General features: G+C 37.9%; 1 protein-coding gene across 8 annotated transcripts in view; it reads left to right on the top strand.

The window, feature by feature from the left end:
* The window catches only part of EIF4G3 (eukaryotic translation initiation factor 4 gamma 3), a 381,417-nt gene that overhangs the window by 363,953 nt on the left and 3,990 nt on the right, over positions 1–13,474 (top strand). For all 8 annotated transcript variants that reach the window (XM_049878174.1, XM_049878170.1, XM_049878168.1 and 5 more), the window contains 4 exons: positions 2,745–2,826; positions 4,795–4,893; positions 8,003–8,149; positions 13,200–13,281. In XM_049878174.1, the coding sequence (XP_049734131.1) occupies positions 2,745–2,826; positions 4,795–4,893; positions 8,003–8,149; positions 13,200–13,281 (410 nt within the window). The remainder of the gene's footprint in view (positions 1–2,744; positions 2,827–4,794; positions 4,894–8,002; positions 8,150–13,199; positions 13,282–13,474) is intronic.

Raw genomic sequence — 13,474 nt, 5'->3', positions numbered from 1 at the left:
CAGCTTGAATTTCTGATAGTTCCCCATTGATATACTGCTGCAGCTGCTTTTGAATAGTCTTCAGCAGTATTTTACTTGCTTGTGATATAATTGATATTGTTCTATAATTTCACATTCTGTTGGATCACGTTTCTTTGGAACGGGCAAAAATATGGATCTCTTCCAGTCAGTTGTCCAGGTAGCTGTCTTCCAAATTTCTTGACATAGATGAGTGTACACTTCCAGCGCTGCATCCGTTTGTTGAAATACCTCAACTGGTATTCTGTCAATTCCTGGAGCCTTGTTTTTCGCCAATGCCTTCAGAGCAGCTTGGACTTCTTCCTTCAGTACCATTGGTTCTTGATCATATGCTATCTCCTGAAATGATTGAATGCCGACCGATTCTTTCTAGTACACTGACTATGTATTCCTTCCTGCTTTTCATGCCTCATGTGTCGTTCAATAATTTGGCCATAGAATCTTTAAAAAATGCAACTTGAGGCTTGAATTTTTCCTTCAGTTCTTTCAGCCTGAGAAATATGGAGCATCTTACTTTTTCATTTTCTAACTCCAGGTCTTTGCACATTTCATTTTAATACTTTACTTTGTCTTCTGTAGCCAGCCTTTGAAATCTTCTGTTCAACTCTTTTACTTCATCATTTCTTCCATTTGCTTTAGCTACTCTACATTGTAGAGCAAGTTTCAGAGTCTCTTCTGACATCCATTTTGGTCTTTTCTTTCTTTCCTGTCTTTTTAATGGCCTCTTTTGTTCTTCACGTATGATGTCCCACAATTTGTCTGGTCTTCGATCGTTAGTGTTCAGTGCGTCAAATCTGTTCTTGAGATGGTCTCCAAATTCAGGTGGAATATATTTAAGGTCATAGTTTGGTTCTCGTGGACCTGTTTGAATGTTCTTCAGCTTTAACTTCAACTTGCATATGAGCAATTGATGGCCTGTTCCACAGTCAGGCCTTGGCCTTGTTCTGGCTGATTATATTGAGGTTTTCTATCATCTCTTTCCACAGATATAGTTGATTTGATTCCTGTGTTTTCCATCCAGTAAGGTCTACATGTATAGTTGCCATTTATATTGTTGAAAAAAGGTATTTGTAATGAATAAGTCATTGGTCTTGCAAAATTCCATCCTGCGACCTCTGGAATCATTTCTGTAACCAAGGCTGTATTTTCCAACTACTGATCCTTCTTCTTTGTTTCCAACTTTCACATTCCAATCACCTGCAATTATCAATGCATCTTGATTGCTTGTTTGATAAATTTCAGGCTGCAGAGGTTGGTAAAAATCTTTAGTTTCCGTATCTTTGGCATTAGTGGTTGGTGTGTAAATTTGAATAATAGTCATATTAACTGGTCTTCCTTGACAGCGTATGGATGTTATCCTGTTGTACTTAAGGATAGATCTCAAAATGTTCTTTTTGACGATGAACATGACGCCATTTTTCTTTCAATTTGTCGTTCCTGGCATAGTAGAGCATATGATTGTCTGACTCAAAATGGCCAATACCAGTCCAGTTCAGCTCACTAATGCCTGTGATGTCAATCTTTATTTGTTGTATTTCATTTTCAATGATTTCTGATTTTCTAGGTTCATACTTTGTACATTCCACATTCCAGTAATTAATGGATGTTTGCAGCTGTTTCTTCCCATTTTGAGTCATACCACATTAGGAAATGAAGGTCCCAGAAGCTTGACTCTATCTGTATCGTTAAGGCTGACTCCACTTTGAGGAGGCAGCTCTTCCCCAGCCGTATTTTGAGTGCCTTCCAACCTGAGGGACTCATCTTCCAGCACTGTATCAGACCGTGTTCCACTGGTATTCATAAGGTTTTCACTGGCCTATTTTTTCAGAAGTAGACCAATTCCTTCTTCCTAGTTTGCCTTAGTCAGGAAGCTCTGCTGTAACCTGTCCACCATGGGTAACCCTGCTGGTATTTGAAATACCAGTGGCATACCTTCCAGTATCACAGCAACGTGCAAGCCACCACAGTACAATACACTGACAGACACGTGGTGGGTATAGACCATACTCACTGTATTTCCCAAACTGTGTTGTTCAGAACACTAGTGTTTCCCCAGAAATTGTTTATATAGTCAAACTCTGCATACTACTGTGTCCCTTTTCTTTGAGATTCAAGAGTATATTATAGCACGTTAAAAATTATGAGAATCCTGTAGTAAAACAAAATAACAACAAATAAAAACTAGTTTGTCTTAATTCAGTATTGCCCCACTTAATTGACTGTAGAATCTTCTTTTGAGGAGTAATTGTTGGTAATCACTGGTATCCTTTGGCATACAATTTCGGAAATACTAATCTAGACTATGAAACAGTTGGTCCTCTTCTGTTTTATCTATACTCTGAAGAAAAGCTTTTTTTTCCTAAATGCCCTTAAACTGGGCTTCACAACTCCCTGTTACTAGAGGGTTTCTCCCCTTTTGGTTTGAAGCAGAGCTTAATAAACTATGATTGATCTTTACGTTGCTCCATCATGTAAGTGGTTCACAAAAAAGGCAAACCCCAGTTATTGTAAAGTCCCTTTTCAACTTTTCCATGGAGCATAAGGTGACCCTAAAGACACCAAACTGCTTCTGTGCAAAATAGCTTAGACCACGCCCTGGAACTTTGGCTTGTCCGGTATTATTTTCGTTACACAGGGTCTGTTATTTTGGCACACGTTGTTTGCCTACTGTTCTAAAATAGAGAATTTGTTCAGAGGTACTTAATCATTGCTCTTATCTTTTATAGAGAATTTAGCAAACCTTTACTTCCTGTTGGAAGAGCTGGGATCTTGCTTTCTGAAATATTGCACCTTCTATGCAAACAAATGGTGAGTGTTAAACTCCTGAGTGTCAGACTCAGTAGCATATTAGGGTCTTGATATTGGGTTACCCATGAATAGCTGAGAACTCAGTGTGCAAGTAATTCTATTTTCTTTTACTAATAACTCTGTTTTAACCTAGCTTCTTTCCGAGGTGTATTTGTTCTTCTTTTACTAGTAACTTGGCTAAAAATTATCTAATCTCAGCTAAATGTGGTATAATTCTAAAGAATCTCAAGATATGGTTGATTGGCAATTAATAATTTTGTATTTTCTAAACAAAATGTCTATACAATTCATGCTTTTTTAGTAGATTTTAATGAAAATTTCTTTGTTTTCCTCAAAGCATGATAGGATTCATAAAGTGATCAATTTTATATTTCTGGATCACTGGATAGTTAATCTGATTGGAAAAACCAAACCTGTTGCTATCGAGTCAATTCTCACTCATAGCGACCCTGTAGGACAGAAAAGAACTGCCGCATAGGGTTTCCAAGGCCATAATCTTCATGGAAGCAGACTTCACATCTTTCTTCTGCAGAACAGCTGGTGGGTTTATACCACCAACCTTTCAGTTAGTAGCTGAGTACTTAACCACCATGCCACCAGGGCTCCTTAATGTGATTAGAAATAGGTGGTAAAAATTATTCTACAAGATTGTGGATTTCTGTCTTAACGTTAGTTTAATTTATTTTAGTTTAATAAATACTTACTGTACAATTATTCTCTACAAAACTCTATGCTAGGCCCTCAGTCTACAAAAATAACGAAGCTTTCAAAGAATTTATAGGCTAGAGGGGAAGAGAGACAAGTCTAAACCAGTAGTTTCAAAAGAATCTGAAAATGTTATATTAGAGATCTAAGAGGTTTAGGAAAGTACTGTGGCATCACAGAGGTAATGGGACACCTCGGTTGAAAGATGTCAAAACACAACAGAACTCACATGAAAATTCTAGAGACATTTCTCACTTATTCAAACCTGAGCCAAAGATAATGGGATGATAGATTTCAGTGCTTTATAAGCATTGATTAAAAAAATGTCAAAGTTTCATTTCTCCCCTGTAAGTCTACAGACGTCCCTCTATATCCCATTTGTGTAATAGTTATCCATAGATAGTTATACTAAATAGCCTGGTCTCTAGTTCTAGTTGATTATCGTTTGTTTGATGGTACTAAAATTTTTACTGAACCTCGATTTGTATGTCTTAAAATTCCCTCTTTCTCTCCTACCCACTTGCCTTTAGCCCGTATTCAAAACTCAAATTCTTGTTTACCTTTTTTTTGTAGAAATGTAAATTCCTACTTCTAAATAAAACCAAATGATTATAAAGCGTAAGCTTTGGAGTCAGCCTGAGTTCAAATCCTGGCTCCACCAAGTTATCAGCTGCCCCTTGGGCAAGTTACTCTTTGAAATAATACTTGCTTCTTAGATGACAGCTGCCTCATTTTTCCAGGTGACAGCAGCTCATCTCTGTTGTTTCTTGGGCTCAACCTTGTGCTTCTGGCCCTTGAAACACTTCTCATTCGTGGTTTGGGACAAACAACTGTCTTAGGCATTCTCTTATGCGGCAGCGTAATCATGATTTTGTATGAAAAGGGATTCCAGTGGGGCTTTTTGAGTGACTTTAATAGCAAATACATACAGCACTCACTAGGAAAAGCAGTGGTGTTGAATATATAAATCATGTGTATTGGACTCTTGAAGCGCTTATGTTCGCAAATCCCAAATAGCAGCTTGTAGTTGCCCAGATTACTCATCTGATAAGTAAACTGATGAACCTTAGTATCATTCTCTAAAACAGCTGTACTTCAGTCATTCACCATTACAAGTACATGAGTTCAAATGTCTGTTTAACGTCAGCAAAGAAAAGTTTTGATTTTTCAGTTTTTAGGGCTCTGTACTCTTAATTTTAAGCAGTCCTCTTTTTTTCCTCTTTCAATGTGAAAGTAAATGGATTGGACTTATCTGTGTTTTAGAGCCATAAGAAAGTGGGAGCCTTATGGAGGGAGGCTGACCTCAGCTGGAAGGACTTTTTACCAGAAGGGGAAGATGTACATAATTTTCTTTTGGAGCAGGTAAGAACAAGGCATGTGTTTTCCTGTTGGTAGTAGTTGGCTCGTTTCACAGAGGAAATGAAGGTAATTTTATTAGTATTTCAGTAATTAAAATTAGATCAAAATAGGAATCTTGGTCAAGGTGGCATTGTAAGTTCATGCTTTGAGGCCACCCCAACTCCACACTCACTAAATAACAGATAAAATAACAAAAAATCAAAAGACTTAGGTAGCCACACTCCGAAAACAAGCTACACATCCCCATGAGCCACAAATGACATAAATAAAGCAGTAGTAATAAGGCTAAAACTGCAGATCTTTTGCGCCCTGGGTCAGAGAGCAGGCAGAGGCAGCCAGAAATTATTTCTGTGGGGTAATGGAGACTAGAATGTCCCTTACAAGGTAGAGAATTGAAGACAAGCTTACTGCATGAAACCAGTAGATACATAAGCACAACGAAATAGACGCGGTCTTGTAGCCAGAACCTTAGGTAGGTTGCTTACCAACTTGGCAGCTGAATCTGGAAATCCACAATATCACAAGGCAGAAGCTTCCACAGCCAATATAATTCGATCCTAAATGAGGAATTATGAGGGCCAGGTAGGGGCAACCATAAAATGTTAGACTAAGGAGAGCGACAGAGAGAGAAAGCAAAACTGCCTCTCAAAATGATCCTGGAAAACAAGTGAGGAAAACTAAAGACAGCCAACAAAATTAGCAATAAGAAGATAAAGTCGCTCTAGATGAATGAAAATAATAAAGCAATGTGAAATTATTGTGCGTAAAGATATATATTAGGTTACTATGGACTTTAGCTTCATTTTCGGTTGTAGTTTACACACACTGGGGAACACTTCTGCCACAACAGTAAGCACCTGCATAAAGCATAATTTCTGTTGTATTGCTGGGTTCATAGAAAGTGGAAGAAATTTCCAAGGGGCCAAGAAAGAAGAAGGAAAAAAAAAGCCAAGATGAAATATGAAGTCTGAGCAGTAAGCATATGTCAAGGGCATGTTGCCCTAAGGGCAGATAGATGCCTTTATCAGTGCTACCAGAGATCTTGGAAGAAAGTTGAATTGGTCCCAGGTCAGTATTACTCTGACTCCCAGAAGAAGCAAATACCAGCAAGGTCACCCATGGTGGACAGATTTCAGCAGAGCATCCAGACTAAGACATACTAGGAAGGAAGGCCTGGCAATCTATTTTTGAAAATTAGCCAACAAAAACTGTATGGATTACAACAGAACATTGTTCGACTCACTTACTTTGGACGTATCATCAAGAAGGATCAATCCCTGGAGGAGGACATCATGTTTAGTGAGGTAGAAGGCCGACGAGGGAGACCCTCAGTGAAATGGACTGGCAGAGTAGCTGCAATGACGGACTCAAATATGCCAGTGATGGTGAGGATAATGGAGGACTAGGCAGTGTTTTGTTCTGCTGTACATAAGGTTGCCATAAGTTCACTCAGCAGGAGCTATCTATCTGTCTAAGCATTATATGAATGTAGAGAGGAACCCTGGTTTGAAATCAAATAAACCTAGATTCAGATTCCAGTTTTCTACGACTTACTGTGTGACTTCAAGCAAATAACTTGACTTCTTTAAGCCACAGGTTCCTCATCTATAAAATGCTAATAATACCTTTCTTGTAGAGTTTTTGTGGGGATTAAATGAGGTACTGTTGCAGATGCACCTCCCACGGTGCATAGCCCAGAGAGGTGCTCAATAAATTATGGATGTTGGTGGTTTTATAATTCATAAAAATGTTTAAAAGGCATATTAGAAAAAATGAGGTTCTAGAGAACTTGGTCTTATATATCCTGACTTTCAGCTTTCTTCTAAAATAGTTGGTTTAATGCCCTTTTTCTGTAAGCCCTGGAGCATTCTCCAAGAGATAGTGGTGATCTGATCCCTAAACCCAAACCCCAGCCTTCTGGGTACCAAGAAGATCATATAACTTGTACAGAAACACAAGGATTCTAAGAATCAAATCCTTCTCTGCAGTGACCAATGTAAACCTTACAGCTACACCACTGACTCCTTTGGTGGTGGTAAAGGCTTTTATTTTCAAATTTTTGTGTCATATTTTATTAATGGGCACTGTACATCATGTTTGATTTTTGTGTTGTTATTGTTCATTGCTTTAGACCTTATTTTTGTAGGTTTGGGGTAGGTTAAACAGGGAGCTTTAGGGTATTAGAATAAGTTTGAAGAGTATTTCATGGTTAGGTTATAAAAAATTGATTGTCTATTCTGAAAAGAGATTGCCTTTGCTTTGGTGTGTACATTTAAGTGTAGAGGATGTGGTGTTTATCAACATTGAATTGGAAAAATTGTCCACAGTGTTTCCAAAAACTCGTAGGGAAATACTGTTTAGAGTTGCTACATAAGTGATAAAAATAATTAAAACAAGAGGATGAAAAAACAGAATTCAAGATAGCGGTTTCTTCTGTGTAAATGATGGGTAGGGTATAGGAATACACCAGGATCTTCAAAAGTGTTTAGAAAATCTTATATGAATAGTTTTTAATATTTTAGCCCTTATGACTTTAGAGTAATGAAATTTCATAAAGCAAAGCATACCTACATACCTCATTGCCTTAAAAAAAAAAAATAACTTTCCATTTAAGAGTTAAATGATTATAATGCCATTTCTTGTACTTGGATTCAGAATGGTCAGAAGTTACATGAAGGCCTTAGTGAAACCACAACTACAGCGATTTGACAGCTGCTATCCAGTGATCCTGACACAAACCTTGACAGAAACTGTAGGCTGCAGAAATGGAGTTAAATTGTGCCCTTGGCTAGTACTGTTGCCCCACCTTAAAGAGCTATGTGACATCCAAGAGCAAAATTGAAGCTCAAAATGACCTGGAGATAAGCATATATAGGGGATTTGTTTGTTTGCTTGTTTTTTAAGAAGAATTAGAGATACATAATATAAGAAGATAGAGAAATATTCAGAAGAATAACAGAGTAAGAATCTTCCAGAACTATAGATATAAAATGGTTCCTGGTAATGATTTTGATTCCATGTAAGACAGAAGATACAGCCCGTGGCACTGTTTTCCTATTTGGGTGATGATAACACTGAATGATGTTAATATGTTTAACATTTTATGTTACAGAAGTTGGACTTTATAGAATCTGATGGTTCCTGTTCCTCTGAAGCACTTTCAAAGAAAGAACTCACTGCTGAAGAGCTATATAAACGACTCGAGAAACTCATTATTGAGGACAAAGCAAATGATGAGCAGATCTTTGACTGGGTAGAGGTATAAAGACTGCGTCACCCTCCCTGATAACTGTGCAAAAAAAATTTTACCATGAGATCCCCTTAATCCACATACCCACCCTTTTCCCTCATAGGATTTTTTAATCTTAAGGAAGTTAGCTTTTATTTTTGCATATGTATTTAAAACTCACTAAGACTTTCTATTTTTATAAGATTCACAGTCTCCTAAAAACTCGGTAAAAATAATCAGAACATAAGCCATTTCTCTGGGTCTCACTTTAGTTTCTGATATACTCTGCATTTTTACCATTCTACAATTACATTCCTTTCTGAATGCCCTCACATTTTAAATACTATCCTGGATAAAATTAATGTAATATGTTATTGTCAGGTGCCATCAAGTCGGCTCCGACTCGTAACGACCTTATGTATAACAGAATGAAACATTGTCTAGTCCTATGCTGTCTTAGTCATCTAGTGCTGCTATAACAGAACTACTGCAAATGGATGGTTTTAACAAAGAGAAATGTATTCTGTCACAGCCCAGTAGGCTAGAAGTCTGAATTCAGGGTGCAGGCTCCAGGGGAAGGCTTTCACTCTTTTGGCTCATCAGTTTTCCCTTGGTCTGGGAGCATCTCAGGTCCAAAGGACGTGCTCTGTTCCTAGCACTGCTTTCTTGGTAGTGTGAGGTCCCCATGTCTCTCTGCTCGCTTCTCTCTTATATCTCAAAAGAGATTGGCTTAAAACACTACCTAATCTTGTACACCTCATCAGTATAACTGCTGCTAATCCATCTTATTACATCGTAGTGATAGGATTTAGAACATATAGAAAAATCACATAAAATGGTGGACAGTCATATAATACTGAGAATCATGGCCCAGCTAAGTTGACAGGTATTTTTGGAGGACACAATTCAACCCATGACATATGCCATCCTCATGGAAACCCTGGTGGCATAGTGGTTAAGAATTCAGCTGCTAACCAAAAGGTCAGCAGTTCGAATCTGCCAGGCGCTCCTTGGAAACCCTATGGGGCAGTTCAGTCCTGTCCTATAGTGTCGCTATGAGTCAGAATCGACTCCACGGCAATGGGTTTTATGCCATCATCACAATCATTGCTGCGTTTTATGAGATGTGGTGGCTTTTATTTTCACATTAACATTGCCTTCTGAAAATATTATACATTAGTTATCTTGTGTTGCGGAGTTTACGTTGATCATGTCTACTTTTAATTTGTTACTGTATTCCTTTGAATAATAATTTTTATTTATAAAATTGTGTTTTATTTGTGCACATTTTTCATGAGATCATAGAGTAATCAAAGTTGAGAGTAAGCTGTAAAGGGCTAGTCTAGGTCTCTCCCTCCTGTATAAATCCTCTGTTGTAGCTGTTCTAATGGGTTGTTGTTTCTTCAGCCACTTTAAGCATTGAGAAATAATGAAGCATCTAATAATTTGATTTTGTACCTATTTTTCCTCAGTAGCTACACAGGGTAATAAATCCATTTTCCCCTTTAGTTGAGAACCTTTCAAATAACTGAAATAGCCTATCATCATATCCTTGTCGTCCTATCTAGATGCTTTTTACCCTCTCCTGAAACCTTGATATCCAGGCTGTCAAGCTAGTTCTAGTTACTCTTATCCAGGCATAGCCTGGGCTTTCAACATCACTCTCAAAGTGAGGATGTGCAGACTGACCATGATAACCAGAGTGGTCCAGCAGTGTATGGTCAGGTGGTAGTAATGCATTTCTTATTTTGGATTCTGCCCCCTGGAAGCCTCTCTGCACTGAATTCAAATTGCTCTTTCTGTCATTTAGTACCCGTTCTTTTACATTCTGTTGTTTAGCCATTTTTCTCCCATCCTGAACTTAGTGCATTTGTTTTTTGAACCAAAATGGAGGATATTTAAATTTAATTCTGTTGATATTCATCTTCTTAAACACGTTTTTATTCTCTCATGACACTTTGGGATGCTTGCCATTTTTTTTTACTTTGTATCATCTATGCATTTCATTAACATGCCAGTTGTGTTGTCATTCAAGTTACGGGTAAATGTGTGATTGGGCAGGGCTATGGATAAAGAAGCATACCTTGAATGACCAGCCTCCCCACCCCTGTGGCTGTTAATTCATTAATTCACTTCATTCTACTGCCTAGCTCACATTTTCACTTTGACCACAAGGAAGTATCTATCATTGGATACTTTATCAAATGTCTTGCTCAAGTCCAGAGAGTCACAACTGTATCTTTCTTCTGAGCTCAGAAAAGGAGGTTACACCTACTCCTCACTTGTGGACTATCTTGTTACCAACATTTTGCATTTACAATAATAGTAAAAAATCTGACTATTTTGTGTATTAATGACAAACATCTGGCAGTAATGAATGCCGGGGTACAAGGCGAGAGTAACGCTGGCTGCGATGGGTAAGTTTATGTATCAGCTTGGTGGGGCCATGATTCTCAGTGGTTTGAGAGTTATATAATGATATAATTTAGCAGTTACGTAATGAGATAGTCACCTTCCATATTGTGATCTTATCCTCCTCCATTTTCGTGTAACAACCGGGTCTTCAGAACCTAACCGTGTCAGTAAGTGCGGAGTGGATATAGTTCAGCATAACTTGTTTTCCATAAATTTTATGCTGCCTCTTAGTATAACCATCTCTTTCTTCTATGAGGCTTTTAAGCCATTCATGTGACAGTTCATTCTAGAATTTAGCATAGAATTAGCATCAGGCTTTCTGGTATGTTATTGATATCATATACATTCTTTCCCCATTTGGAGGCCAAGTGAACATTTATATATTTAGCATCATTCTCTTTCTCCACCATTTTTCATATATCCCCATCAGTTTAGCAACTTGGTCTTGTGTTTTCTCATTTATTGAAAAATGATTCTGTTTTTACCTCTTCATCCACCTTGGGCTCTGTTTCTTTCATATCAGTGTTTATTCTGCCTTCTCCAGACCAACAATTATTCTCAAAGAGAAGACAAAGGGTAAATTTTAAGGAATGTTAATAAAGCTGACTTAAAAAAAAAAAGAGAGAGTGACAACAAAAATATAATAGTAACTGAGCTCATAATACATATAGACTTTTTTTGCACTGTGTCAGATACGAGTAAGTATTACACAAATATGACTTTGCTTAGCAGATCCATCTTCCTTCTTATTTTTGCCCTCTTTTGTTAACATCTCTGTGTATTCCATATGTCAGCTTTCTTTACTCTTCTCTTCGGGTCTTTTCTACTCTCAAATGCTAGAATTATAATATTTGGCTCTATTTAGTAGAAGAGATATGCACCCTGTGTTTTTATAACACAATAAACAGTCAAATGGTTTGGAAATGATATTTATTATCTAATAACATTTAACTAATTTGTTTATTTTTCTCAGACTGCTTGAAATTTAATCCTTTGGGGATTTCATATGATATTCAGTACTTGAAATAGCTCTTTCAGCCTGTTTATAAAGTTTTGTTGAGCCAAAAAGTAATGATGAGGGGGAGGGGAGAAGTAATGGTATGTTTTTATTCCCTCGTTTCTTCTTCAAAAATAATTGTCCAGACTTAGCAGAAATAATTTCTTTGGGATTAGACAAGCCTGGCCTCCGCCTAAATAAAGTATTTTTAAAGATTTATAAACCAGCAACTGGCTAGAATGCACAAATTATCATGAAACTTTTTATACGTGGGTCTTTCCTCCTTCCTACTCCCTACCCCGTCGCGCAACCTTAGCTGTCAGCAGTGGCGCCACACATTTCTGTCCTCTGGGAAAGGGTTGGTGGTGGAGCCTCTTCCTGTAGCACAGCCCTCCACGTTTCAGCTCTGCCAGTAGCCCGCAGAGCTGGCCATCTGACTTGTTAACCACTCTTAACTCTCAAGAAACTGTCACTTCCTCCGAAGTGATGTTTGAAGTTAGGTGTTCAACAACGAGAGAAGTGCTGGTTACTCTACCTCGGTTCTCAGAGCCTTCAACATTAAACTGATATCCAGATATCTTTGAAATTGTTAGGTTTTCAACATAGAAATTTAAAATGACATCTTTAATCTTTCCCAGCCAATGCTTTTTAGGAGCCCTCGTGGCAAGGTGGTTAAAGCATGTGGCTACTAAGCGAAAGGTCAGCAGTTCAAAGCCAACAGCTGCTCTGCAAGAGAAAGATGTGTCAGTCTGCTTCTGTAAAGATTTACAGCCCTGGAAATCCTATGGGGCAGTTCTGCTCTGTCTTATAGGGTCACTGTGAGGCTGAATTGACTGGAGGGCAATAGGTTTGGTTTAATCCTTTTAAGGCTGATCCTTTCAGTGGAAAATACCATGCTGTGCTACTAAAAGAAGCTGAGACAATCGTTAGTTCTGTTCACAGCCATAAGCAATGTAAACATTGAAAAACATTTCAAATACCTGCTCAGAAAATGTCTTGTTTGTTTTTTCCCTTTTGCTACTTATCTGGCTTAATACAGTGTCTAATAGCAACAAGATAAGCTCTTTAGAAAAATAAACTAAAAATAAATTTGGGGACCCATTTATTCTACTTAGCATCTCTAAATACATTTTCTCTTGCCATTCTTAGAAAAGAATAACAATTTTCTCACCACCTGAAGGGTTTGTTTGAGACAGTGCTTGAGACTAATCTTTAATTCAAATGAAAATGAAGACGAAGAAAGCAGTGTTGGCACGCGTAAGAATGGTTGCATACAACTGAGAAAGTAGTTCTGAAAGTACATTGCACTTGTGGTTTGGTTGTTCTTTTAAATGACTAGATCATCTTAATGTGGATTATTCATTGGGAAGGAAGAATGTCTTTTTAAATGGTTGCCCTTCCACATGCACATAGTACACAACAGCGTATCACTGCGTGAGCAGAGGATAGGCAGTGATAAGCACTCTGAAAACTAAATAGTGGTGCTTAAAACATTTTCAGGCAGAATGGTGATAGTCAAACTGTTTTTCAGTGAATCAGGAGATTAATTTTTGCAGAGCTTGAATGAGACTCCATCTGCCCTTACTGCCAAATCCACCCTGGTTTGGGGAGATAATTTCTCTGGTATTCAGGGTAACCTCTAATTTTTCCATTTACTTTTGATTTCAGGCTAATCTAGATGAAAGCCAGATGAGTTCACCTACATTCCTTAGAGCTTTAATGACAGCTGTTTGTAAAGCAGCTATTATAGGTAAGTAACATTTCTGAAGGCAACCCTTAACATCTAAAATTCCCAACATGTCAGCTACTCAGCTGCTGATTATACATGTCTGAAGTTACTTCGCCTTCAAAACTTGCCCTCTATAGGTCAGTTTCTGTGCTAACAGGTACCATTTTTGTCTATATTGCACGACTGTCTCAAGCAGAGAGGTGAATAGCTACTT

Source organism: Elephas maximus, chromosome 3 (assembly GCF_024166365.1).
Source record: "Elephas maximus indicus isolate mEleMax1 chromosome 3, mEleMax1 primary haplotype, whole genome shotgun sequence".
Classification (NCBI taxonomy): domain Eukaryota; kingdom Metazoa; phylum Chordata; class Mammalia; order Proboscidea; family Elephantidae; genus Elephas; species Elephas maximus.
The sequence above is the reverse complement of the archived record's forward strand: the minus strand, read 5'-3'. Positions and strand labels throughout refer to the sequence as shown.